The sequence below is a fragment of the Argopecten irradians genome, chromosome 9 (genome assembly GCF_041381155.1).
Source record: "Argopecten irradians isolate NY chromosome 9, Ai_NY, whole genome shotgun sequence".
Taxonomy (NCBI): Eukaryota; Metazoa; Mollusca; class Bivalvia; order Pectinida; family Pectinidae; genus Argopecten; species Argopecten irradians.
The window spans coordinates 6,331,621-6,344,026 of record NC_091142.1 but is presented as its reverse complement, the minus strand read 5'-3'; the positions used below and the strand labels follow the sequence as shown (position 1 = coordinate 6,344,026).

At 35.0% G+C, this 12,406-nt stretch overlaps 2 protein-coding genes across 2 annotated transcripts in view; one reads left to right on the top strand and one right to left on the bottom strand.

Annotated features, from left to right (window-relative positions):
* The window catches only part of LOC138331230 (putative tricarboxylate transport protein, mitochondrial), a 29,292-nt gene extending 24,238 nt beyond the window's left edge, over positions 1-5,054 (bottom strand). Inside the window, exon 1 of the mRNA XM_069278719.1 lies at positions 4,854-5,054. Within this exon, the coding sequence (XP_069134820.1) occupies positions 4,854-4,965 (112 nt within the window). The 5' untranslated portion in view covers positions 4,966-5,054. The remainder of the gene's footprint in view (positions 1-4,853) is intronic.
* A 45-nt stretch (positions 5,055-5,099) lies between these two features.
* On the top strand, positions 5,100-11,789 carry LOC138331229 (tektin-1-like). Its single transcript, XM_069278718.1, has 7 exons — positions 5,100-5,239; positions 6,190-6,383; positions 7,748-7,913; positions 8,307-8,435; positions 9,241-9,384; positions 9,995-10,217; positions 10,693-11,789. The coding sequence occupies exons 2-7, from the start codon at positions 6,194-6,196 to the stop codon at positions 11,047-11,049; spliced, it is 1,209 nt and encodes a 402-aa protein (XP_069134819.1). The 5' UTR covers positions 5,100-5,239; positions 6,190-6,193; the 3' UTR covers positions 11,050-11,789.
* Positions 11,790-12,406: the final 617 nt, after the last annotated feature.

The following is a 12,406-nucleotide window of genomic DNA, read 5'->3' as shown; positions in this document are numbered from 1 at the left end:
ACCCACATTCACCCTCATGTGACACCCAACATTCACCTCATGTAACACTCACCATTCCCTCACGTAACACCCACCATTCACCCTCATGTGACACCCACCATTCACCCTCATGTGACACCCACCATTCACCCTCATGTGACACCACCATTCACCCTTATGTGACACCCACCATTCCACCCTCATGTGACACCCACCATTCACCCTCATGTGACACCCACCATTCACCCTCATGTGACACCCACCATTCACTCTCATGTGACACCCACCATTCACCCTCATGTGACACCCACCATTCACCCTCATGTGACACCCACCATTCACCCTCATGTGACACCACCATTCACCCTCATGTGACACCCACCATTCACTCTCATGTGACACCCACCCATTCACCCTCATGTAACACTCACCATTCACTCTCACGTAACACCCACCATTCACCCCATGTGACACCCACCATTCAACCTCATGTGACACCCACCATTCACCCTCATGTGACACCCACCATTCACCCTCATGTGACACCCACCATTCACCCTCATGTGACACCCACCATTCACCCTCATGTGACACCCACCATTCACCCTCATGTGACACCCACCATTCACCCTCATGTGACACCCACCATTCACCCTCATGTGACACCCACCATTCACCCTCATGTGACACCCACCATTTACCCTCATGTGACACCACCATTCACCCTCATGTGACACCCACCATTCACCCTCATGTGACACCCACCATTTACCCTCATGTGACACCCACCATTTACCCTCATGTGACACCCATCATTCACCCTCATGTGACACCCACCATTCACTCTCATGTGACACCCACCATTGACTCTCATGTGACACCCACCATTCACCCTCATGTGACACTCACCATTCACCCTCATGTTACACTCACCATTCACCCTTATGGACACTATAGCACTCATCCATGAATAATGATCCTGTAAAAGATGTTGACTTTATTTTGTTAACTACACCCCTGTCACGTCCAGTATTCAACCTTACTAAATGTTACATTTACAATAACTTCTGGGTAAATCTTTTGCAAATAGGCATGTTACGCTGACAGAAAATCAGTGTAGGATACAAATCTTGAGTGCTCCCGGAACTAAACAAGACTTTCGGTGAACAAAATTCCGAATCAATAATGAAAAGCTACACTGGAAGGAAAATGTCTCTTTTTGAAACCAATATTTTTGTCAATAACGAAGCCATTTAGACTACAGATTGGAGCTCTAGATTCTGTACTGGATCCAATATATTTATGGACGTCTCGGTCGAACCTGTTCCTATACGAACTGATCATTACAACACGACCCTAAACTACAGGCTAGACTACAACTAAAGATTAGACTCCATTCCAGTCAATACCCACATCATACCAATCAATCAAATGTCTTAAATATCTGGTGGCCAAACATTGATGGACTGGTCAATGGTCATGAAATCTTTAATTTTACTAACATGTGTTCTTGGAATTGTGCAGGTGGATTTAGTAGGGAACTGGTATAAAATATTTTATTTTTTTTACTTTCTGCGTCAATTTTGAATCAGTAGGTCACTGGGATGTACGAGTGGTAACATAATATAAACTTATCAAAATAAAGGTGTCTTATTTCACTGACGCTAGCCTTCAATTTCTGGGATACAGGTTTGAAATCTACACTGACCAATTCAAAATAACTGACCATAGATTGGTGATTTTTTTCTGGGTACTAGCTTCTAGACTACAAATATATTAAAATCACTTAAGTAAAAGTTTGACACCTGCACTGACCAAGTCCAAATAGCTGACCATAGATTGGTGATTTTTTTCTGGGTACTCCAGCTTCTACAATTATATAACAATCACTTAAGTTTCACTCTCAAATCAATTTCTATGATAAGGTTTGAAATCTACACTGACCAATTCAAAATAACTGACCACAGTTTGGTGATTTTTTCCCCCAAGTACTCCAGCTTCTACATTACAGTCACTTGATATTCACTCTCAAATCAACTTCTGTGATACATGTTTGAAACCTACACTCATTCTAAATATTACTGACCATAGTTTGGTGATTTATTCTGGGTACTCCAGCTTCCACAACATATCACAGTCACTTTATAATCACTATCAAATCAACATGACAAGTGAAGGCTTTAGAGATAGGTATTTAGATGTGACATTTTAGTCGAAGGATAACTATGTAAGACCTAGTTAGGTGATCAGTGTAAAAGTATGACATTTTAAATTAATATAGAACATTTTATAATTAATTACCCTAACTTAAAATGCTGAATGTGGGGGCATAAATTATTTTCCTGTGGTAAATACATATTCAGTGATTTCTCGAGACAAACCTTTATTTATGTCAGTGGGTTTTTGGGTTTTTTCTATTTCAATAATGCTGTAAATGCTGTGAACAGAAATGGAATGTTAGCTAATTATATATTGTTAGCTAATTAGTTAATTACAACATTTTTACATCTAAATTATGTTTTCCTTTTATTATATTTTGCAGTTTTGTGTTTGGTGTGTATTATATACCTGCTAATAGGTGTCTCAACAGCGCTTTAATTCACAGATATCAATTTCAACCTGACAACATATATGTAGTCTACATGCAATGAATGAATATGTTAGCTCAATAGTTAATTACAACATCTTTATATATATAATTATGTTTTTCTTACATTAATTTGCTATTTTCTGTTTGATATATATTATATACCTGTTATTATCTGTCTCTAACAAATTTACTTTAACAACCTGACAACTTGCCTGCATGCAATTTTCCATTTTGTAATCCAGACAAAAAATTTAGACAAAGTAGAAAAAATAAATTAAAATGTATTTAATATACTAATCCATGTATTACTTTAAACAACGGCAGCTGACACCACGTAAGATAACTTGACTACTCAGACAATAGCATATGTTTGTCTTGTAAGACAGTATTAAGAGACTCCTTATTGTCTTCAACCAGGTAGTCTTGTTTTTCTGTTTGTCATCTTGGTTGAATCCAAATCCTGTTTACCAAGAAGACTCTAATTCAGTTTACACGGAAGCGAAGGTCAATAAACAGCATTGCCAAAATATTCGGTAACCTGAGCTTCATTTACAATAGCACATCCGTATTTTAGGTGTATAGCGAAAATTACAATGTATAAGAATAGCTCTATTGGTCTATATGGTTGAATAGACGTAATTATTAGGATCTATGCTCTTCCGGGTAGTGGCTATATATAATACATTAACAGTACATAATATAAATATGTATTATTATTGTTCGTCAACTGAGTTACGTATACCTGATGTATAAACATAATAAACATTTACTAAATGGATAAGAAAATTTTATATATGGTTATATGTTATGTACATACAAAGTAAAACCTGAATATGATATGAATTCTATAAGATTTATTCAACTCTACGACAATGTATCATGTACTATAATAAATAGTTTAATATCTACATGATGTTGGATAATATGTTCGGTGTACCTGTGTATATCATCTATCTCCTGATTTTATTACATTCTATTGGATCCGGAGAGGATGTCCATTTTTATTACACTTTGACTTGGCTATTATAATAAATAAAATATTATGTTAAGTATTTTCAAATCCTCAATAACCCAGACTAACGTTATATAATAAGATATGTATATATTGTATATTGCCAGGGTTACCGAGGATATTAGCATAGCTGGCTAGGATGAAAGATTAAATCTAGAACATCAAAACTAGACATTTAGCTCAAGTCAATCTTTGAAATTTTCTACCAGAAATTCTCAAAATATAATACTGTTCCAGAAGAAGATAAAATACTTTTTCAAAAATAATATATCCTGAAAATCTACCATTTCATGATCGACCTAGTGTGTCTACACACGATATATAACTTCCACAGGCATGTATTGGTGTTCTTACTACACACTAAATATGCATATGTCGACCTTCATAACGTGGTGATAAGTTTAGTAGGCTAACTCAGTACTTTGTCACTCACTATAAGCAAACACTACAGTGATCAGATGACCTTGCCCCGTTGTTGAATGAGATACCGATGACTTTATCATTAACTTGACAACTTGGCCCCAGATCTTGACAACTCTGATAGGTCATAAAGAAGTACGCACAGAAAAAGTATCACAGAATATGCATGCTTACTCTTCTAATAAATTTTCTAAAAGAAATAAAAATTTTGATAATAATGTAAGGATAATTTAATTTGGTAACCTGATTATTAACAGCAATATATGGAAGTAGTTTATTAAATTTTCATATTTTTAGTCTATAATTAGTTTTTCTCTAAAAGATTGTTTACGCCAACATAAAAACATTTTATCTTGTCATCATAAATACAATATGTACAATGTTATGTATATGCATTTGTATGCAACAGTTACAATATAAACTTTAAACATTGACTATAAAAAAATATATAGTTGATGATAATTAACTAAATTAAATATAGCCATATTTTCTACAGTATAGTGAGTATAATACGAATTACATTAAAAAGTCTATAAATAAATGAATTTAATGGTTCTTTAGTAGAATGCAATGATGCATGAGTTGCATGCATTCGTTTACAATATGAGTCAGTATTAAACCAAAATATTTTATATTTCTGAAATACGACAAAATTTAGTTACTATGGTAATGTAATTCTAGCAGTGTGACTTTTCTAAATATAAATGATACAGGACATAGCTCAGGTGGCAATGTCCTATCTGTAATAACCCTCACGCGATAACGCTAAGATGTAGGTCATAATTGTCAAACATTTCATCACTGTAAGCTGACCAGCAACATGCAACACTGACATCACCCCACTGCACTCACCTGCAATAATTCCTTTCAAACTCTTCTGCCAGTTGCTCTTTGGTTTTGGAGATATAAGCTCCAATCCAGCAGGCTGACCATTAGAGGCAGCGTTACTCTTGTCCTTATCCATGTTTTGACATGTGGTTTCACTTCACTTCATTCCGCCTGTAAACACGTCTTTGAATCGAATGTTCACAAAACAGCATGCAACGTCAACTCATTGAGAAAGGTCAAAGGTCGGTCCGCGTATTAACCAATGAAATCACGAGCGGAAGTCACCTTACTTCCGGTTTTTGAGAATATCGTGAAATCCCGCGAGACTATTTGCTGTAGCAACTTGCGTTGCTAGGTAAGCTTCCATCATCCAGTCTTCTCGAGTTCACCTGTGGAAACAGAGTAATCAGGTAAAATATGAATATTGCAACATTCTTTCAATGATATACATCAAAATATCTCAATAATCAAATACAATTATTACCTTTGAAGTATGTATTGACACAGATAAAGCAGAGAAAGTATTGAAATAAGAGATAAAAGGGTTGGTTTATGAACTTAGCTGTTGTCAACACACACATTCGACGTAAAGCCACGAGAGTTTTAATGTTGATATGCGTTGTAAATACTTGAAATGTCAATCGTACAGCAGCCTTAAATTATGGGGATAGAAATACGAAGCATAGAAACAATGCAAAATGTATCTTGAATCATCTTTGTGTCCAAACAACTTTGTGGAAACGAAGTCGAATGTCATTAGGTAACGTGTAAACACTTAAAACAGCCCACTTAGTGAAAAAAACGAAATGCATTTTTGTTTTAGGCAACTCTGAAAGTGAATTTCATTAATACATTGAATATACAGAGAATTATATCGTATAAACTCACGAATAGCTTTTTATTATGACACTACATGGCATTATACAAATAATTAGACCCCCTAAAACATTCATAAACATTCATAAAGGAGTAACTAGGCCTACAGTACAGTGGGTCTTTTCTGTATTCCCATAACATGAGAGTCCACTGGTCAGCCAATTTCTTATCAGACATTATTTTGTGACCGAAATAATATAATGCTTATCTATGCAACCATTTTAAATGATTGTTATTAAATGAATTGTTGACCATCTAGGTCAAGTGTAAAATGCGGAAAAATACTTCCAACAAAACTACAATTGTTTAGGATTTACAAAAGGGTAAGGGTTAATTTGGTGTTAGGATTAGAATAGGGTTAAAAATAATAGTTGGAGGGTTATAATTTTAGGTAAAAAAATACACTAGGATCTATTTTTCGTATACAATGTACTAGACTTGATAACAGCAACCTTCTTTCTAATATGATAATGTTTCTGTACAGAGTGATGGCAAAGCTTGTTCAGCCCCCTCCACGATTCACCCACTCTGAGTGGACAACCTCCAACCTCACAAAATATGCTAATGCTGAGGTGGAGCGGGCAGCTGCAGAGCGCCTGGTAGAAGAATCCAAACGTCTATCAAACGAAACTGAAAAGAGGACAGAGAAAACACAAAGAGATGTCAACAAAAAATTTGGTAAGTTATCACACAGAATTCTGTATCTCAAAGTCATCAGGGTTTGTGTTTACGCCATCCCCATATCCTATTCTAGAACAGAAAATTAAAAGGATCCCACTTTTTTTCATTCCAATTATCGTAAATACCCCTGTATATATATAAAGAGGATTCCAGTATTATCTGAAAAAGGATATTTCTGAAACCCTTATCTGAAGAAAACTGTCCAGAGATAAAACATAATTATCATTATTAATCATATCTAAAAGAAAAAAAACTTATATATAGGATCTTTAATGAGTGTTCATTTCATGAGATTTTATGAAACGAGTATTAAGAAGTTTTTATTTTTGCAAGCCTTGGAGAGCAAAAATTAAAACTTCGAGAAGAGTTTCATAAAATCTCATATGAAATGAACACAAATTTAAGATACTTTTTATCACATAACTACAAATACCTACATAACGAAGAAATTCACGTTAAAATGTGTTCCGATGACACAGCAGAGGTCGCCATTTTGTCCCGCCGTTCTCGTAATCCTGACATCACATCATTTTTTCTGACGTCATTTTATTGTTTCTGTCTTGAAGTCACAATTAATTTTCAGCCAATGAAAATCGCTCCAGGTCATATTGCACGAGTGACATACGCAAAAATATTACACAGACGAAATTAGTGAATATCAGGCGAGCTATGTGATAAAGCAATATGTATCCAATATTTACCTCTAACTCATTTGAGTCGATCATTGGAAGCTTAATCAATATGTAATGGGAATTTCTTCTCATTTCTGTTTTCCCACAAGGTTCTATAAGAAACACAGCTCAGCTCATATTTATGTTCAATAACGGTTTATTACATGTACGGTAATTATAAGCAATGTCATAGACAGTGTACGTTAGTTTGTTTTGATCATATGACATATGTAGGTAAATATGATATAAGTTAAATAAGTTACACTCACCAATCCTAGATATTTTCTTTGGATACTTGAAGATCTTTTATTTGCTGTTACACTCTCCAAAACTCAAATCTCAACAGAACTCACCCATTTTATGTACGTTCCTGTTTATATGACGACGGTTATACCCCGGTCGGGCCCCTCGTGCTTGACCGGAAGTCTAGCCCGACCGGTCTAACCACCTCATACCAACACATTTACATACATCATTATAAAAACAAAGCACTATAATTACACATTGAAAGATACTTGCAACTACAAGTATAAAAAATAGCTTACATTACACTTAATGTATACAAGTAACAACTGTCACAAATAGCACACATCTGGCTAGTGTTTGGATGTCCCACTAGTTGTAAGCACCAGCTATTTTCTTCTCTCCTGTTATAGCTCAATTATATAATTTTTTTCATTATTATTTCAGATCAAAGGTTGGATGATATCAAATATTGGAAGCAGGAGTTAGATGATAAATTAGATGGTATAACAACTGAGATAGATAATTTACTGGCATTCAAGACCAGAGTAGAAAAAGCTTTAGAGGCCACCGCAGAACCGTTACATATCGCTCGTCAGTGTCTAGGAAATAGGTGAGTTGTTTATCAACATATCTTTTAGTGTTTATCAAAGTCAAGATCAAAATACGTAATGAGATGACAGAACAGTCCAAGTATGACAATTTTATAGTAAATTTACTCTTGCTTATTCATACTTACGAATGCTTATTCATACTTACGAATAACAATTTCAAATCTGATATACTGGACAGGTAATTAAAGTACTAAACTTCCCCAAAACAAAAAGCACTGACTTAAATCAAAACTTAAGTTTCATTCATTATGCAAACTTTATTTAATATGTGTGTCAGGTTTTCTTTCAAGTGTCCGAAACAAGCTATATTCAACAACCCATTATATGAAAACAAAACATAAATGCAAAGTTAATTATTTTTTTCAATTATTATGTACCTTTTTTCCTTGCAGAGAGAAAAGGGTATCAATTGATCTAGTCCATGACGATGTGCAGAAACAGCTGATGAAGGAAGTGGAATCTATTGAAGGAGTGCAGGCATTGCTACAGAGAACATTAGAACAGGCAACAGAACAGATCAGGTAAGCTTATAATACAGCACCTATAAGGTAATCTTCATACGCCAAGGGGTCACAGTGGCTGAGTGGTTACTTTAGTAAGTTGTCCCAACATATTACCACAAGCCCTCCACCTTTGGGTTGCAAGTTCAAATTCCATGTGGGGCAGTTGCTGGGTACTGACTGCTGGTCGGTGGTTTTTTTTTTTAGGTACTCTGGCTTTACTCCACAAACAAACCTGGCATGTCCTTAAATGACTATTGCTTTTAAAATTCCATGTGGGGCAGTTGTTGGGTACTGACCGCTGGTCGGTGGGATTTTTTCTGGGTACTCTGGCTTTACTCCACCAACAAACCTGGCATGGTCCTTAAATGACTATGGCTTTTAATAGGAGGTTAAACTAATAAAACTAAACCCATCATATCTCGAATCATTAAGATGTTGGAACATTTTAGTCGACATATTAATTAACACAAGTCTTCCAGCTCTGGGTTGTGATTTTGAATCCCATGTAGGGTAGTTTTTAGGTACTTATAAACAGTGGGTCGATGGTCAATTAATTCAGAGTTTTATTATAAATTTTAGTGAAATGTTCTACCGCATGTAAGTAATGTATCTTATAGAACATTATAATATAATTAAAATTTAAAAAGCTCTGACATGAAGTGGGGAGGGTAATTTTGGCTCCTCAGCCTTTACATCCTGCCTTATCGCGTCATGTTGCATCCTATCACATACCGTCCAGTTTTGATACATGCATGCAAGGTCTTACTGACATTTCTAGTTGAAAGACAAGTTTGTAACATGTTGATATTTTGTATTTTACTAGACTGAACCGTAAAGCCAAATATCAACTGGAGAAGGACTTGAAGGATAAGTTTTCAGCAGTGTCTATTGATGAATACTGCAGCAACCTCAGAAACAACTCCGCTGGACTCGGATTTAAAAATGGAGCTGCAAAGATTGAAGCCAAGTAAGTGCATTATTGTATCTACCCCCTACAAGAAGAAACCAGATAAAAAAAATTCCACTTGGTCTAATATGCATGAACTAAGATATTAAAGATGCTCCATCGCTGACAAATGGTATTTTTTCACTATAAAAAACAGGAGCAGACGATTAGTATTTTTCTTCAGTTACAAAAGTAGTTTCAAAAGAGCTTCTAATTTTACTTCAAGTTGAAAATATGAAAAATAATTGCATCCGGAAAAATTCTGTGACACTATATCCTATATGGAATGAAGTACTGATTGCGCATGCACCAAAGGCGAAATGAATTATTTTATATTATTTTTTGTGTTAATTAGGCATATATATACACGATTAAACACCAATTACTGTTCAAATGATTAATATCATTTATGCTCTGTCGGCGGTGGAGCATCTTTAACAATTACTTAAGAAATAGATTTATACATTTTAAAATCAATTCACTAACCAAAATATACGTGTGTAAAACACAATTCAGGCTGTTTCTGTTGTGTCCTTCGTTTTCTCCGTTATTAAACCCAAAATACACTTCGCTTCCTGTAATGTTATCTTCTTAAGATTTAAGTTGATTTGCATGTGTGTCGTGTTTACAGTTCCGTGTGCCCAGAAGATTGGCGAGACTTCTCCAACGAAAACATCCTAAAAGCTGAGCGTGAGCGCCAGAGCTCTGTAGATCTTCGATCACTCATCGACGGAATTCTCCAACAAACATCCAATGATATGCGTAAACAATGCGCTGATGTTAACCTCGCCTTCGACAAGCGTATATCTGAGACTAAAGATTCCAAGAACAAATTGGAGGATCACCTCAACAAAGTGAGTCTTCACCCCTGTAATTTTAAAATAGACTCTTCTATGTTTAGAATAAGGAGAGTTCAAATTATGTCTAAGGGGTAAAAAGGGTTATATGCATTTTTCGTGGGATAAAAAAATGATGCTACTTTGTTTCTAATAGATAACCATATCATTTCAATATTGCGAAAATAGTTCATAGTACACATAAATCAATGCTAATTTTTGAAAACTCGCATGAATCATTCACTTTGCCATCGTTGAAAATGAAATAACATGCTGAAGTTTACCTTCCTCAAATACTCTTTCTGGAATTATTTTTTCTGTATTTAGTAAATGATTGGGTAAACGTTCATGAACGAAAAAAGTGCATCTGTTTTACAAGAATGGAAAAGTATATTAATTATCATTGATTTAAAAGATAAACACAACTAAAGAAACTGATATCAAAGAAATAAATGAAAACTTCAATGTACAAATTGATTATTTTACTCTCTAGGTACTTGCTCAAATCGCTGAGATCGAAGAGAACATCTCCAGACTGCAGAAATCCATCCAAGATAAATCACAGCCGATGCAACTGGCCCAGACACGATTGGACACCAGGACGAACCGTCCCAATGTGGAACTGTGCCGCGACCCTGTACAGTACAAGCTTATTGAGGAAGTCGGAGAAATCGAGAGCTCTGTGGCTCAACTTCAGGAACGTCTTCGTCAATCCGAAGACTCTCTTAAGGGACTTATTCGCAATCAGCTGTCACTCGAAGAAGATATCAGTGTCAAGTCCAACACTCTGTTTATCGATGAGGTTGAGTGCATGGGCATGAGGAAAAGCATCAACATCCAAAATTTCTAAAATCAGGAGATAAAAATAAAAAGTATGAAGTCTGTGATAAAAAACAACAACACTTGGACAGAACTATGAAGAGAGAAAATGGAGAATTCTAAAACCAATTTGTGTAGCTGGAAGAAAGTATATGGAGTTGTAATTTTATTCCATAAAAGTTTATAAAACCAGAAAAGAACTGTTTTATTATTTAAAGCAATCATTGTGATAAATGCATTTTTTCACACTCTGGCTTACATGGGAACTGTAATATGATTCTGAATGGATTAAGAGTCAAGATAACTAAATTTAAATATATACTATATCACTGAATGTCTACCTTATTTCAAAATCATTTTGTCCATCAATTAAGCAATTTTACACATTTCTCAAAGATGTAAAAGAATTGTTGTTTTGTTAATTTCTACAAATGTCTAGCTTGATAAAGGGATTGTGAGTTATTATCAAATGTAATGTATATAGGTACAGAATTGTGCCCGAGTTATTCACAATACAAGTCGGAGGCACAAGTATCCTTAATTAAGAGGAGTCCTAGTAATCTGTAGGACTAACCAGCATTAACATAACTTGATCAAGTGCTTCTGACATTTGAAGATGTTGACTGGGCTTGGATACAATTCTGTAATATTTTGGAAATATTTTTACTTTCTAAGATATTTCTGTTCATTTTATTTACAAAACTTTACCATTTATTGTAAATACCATGTTATTGTAAAATAAATGAGAAGTAAAATGATAAAATCCAAAAACTGATTCTGTAGTTATATATATATATATGTACCTCAGTTTTCATTTTGGTGACATTTTACCATTCAGAAATCCAAGATGGTTGCCTGTCAGCCATCTTGTCTTTGACAGATCTGTCCAAAATGCGATATGTATAACTAGAACCCAAGGGGAGTTTGAGACAGATCTCTTCCATAGTAGTAACAAGAATTGTTTACAGACTGACAATCCATGGATGACAGGTGATTTGAACAGTCCACGATCTGATAATGGTGGGTTGAAAATGTCCAGACATTCTACAACTGTATTATTTCTCCGCTTGGTGGTTTTGAAATAACAAGACATGGTTTCAAGCAACTGGAAGGCAGTATTTTTTTCTCTGGTAACTCTTTTTCTGCAGGACATCAACCTGAAAGATCCTTAATTGACCATGATCAGTTTGCTACATGGAACACAAAATGAAAACAAAATTAAAACATTCACCCCTGAAAACATTTAGACTCTCCTAAATCAAATATTAGACCAGTCCATTATGAAATTTCAGGGTTGAATGAGTTAATTTTTTACAGTTAGTTTTCATTTTATGTTCCATGTTGTCTCAAAATTACATACCCTTAGCAATTATCATAAATCAAAGGAC

Bases quoted from the DNA above. Each gene is read 5' to 3' on its own strand.
- LOC138331229 (XM_069278718.1), top strand. From the start codon at position 6,194: ATGGCAAAGCTTGTTCAGCCCCCTCCACGATTCACCCACTCTGAGTGG. The intron at 7,914-8,306 runs GTGAGTTGTTTA...TTTTCCTTGCAG, and splicing joins CGTCAGTGTCTAGGAAATAG to AGAGAAAAGGGTATCAATTG. The intron at 9,385-9,994 runs GTAAGTGCATTA...TCGTGTTTACAG, and splicing joins GCTGCAAAGATTGAAGCCAA to TTCCGTGTGCCCAGAAGATT.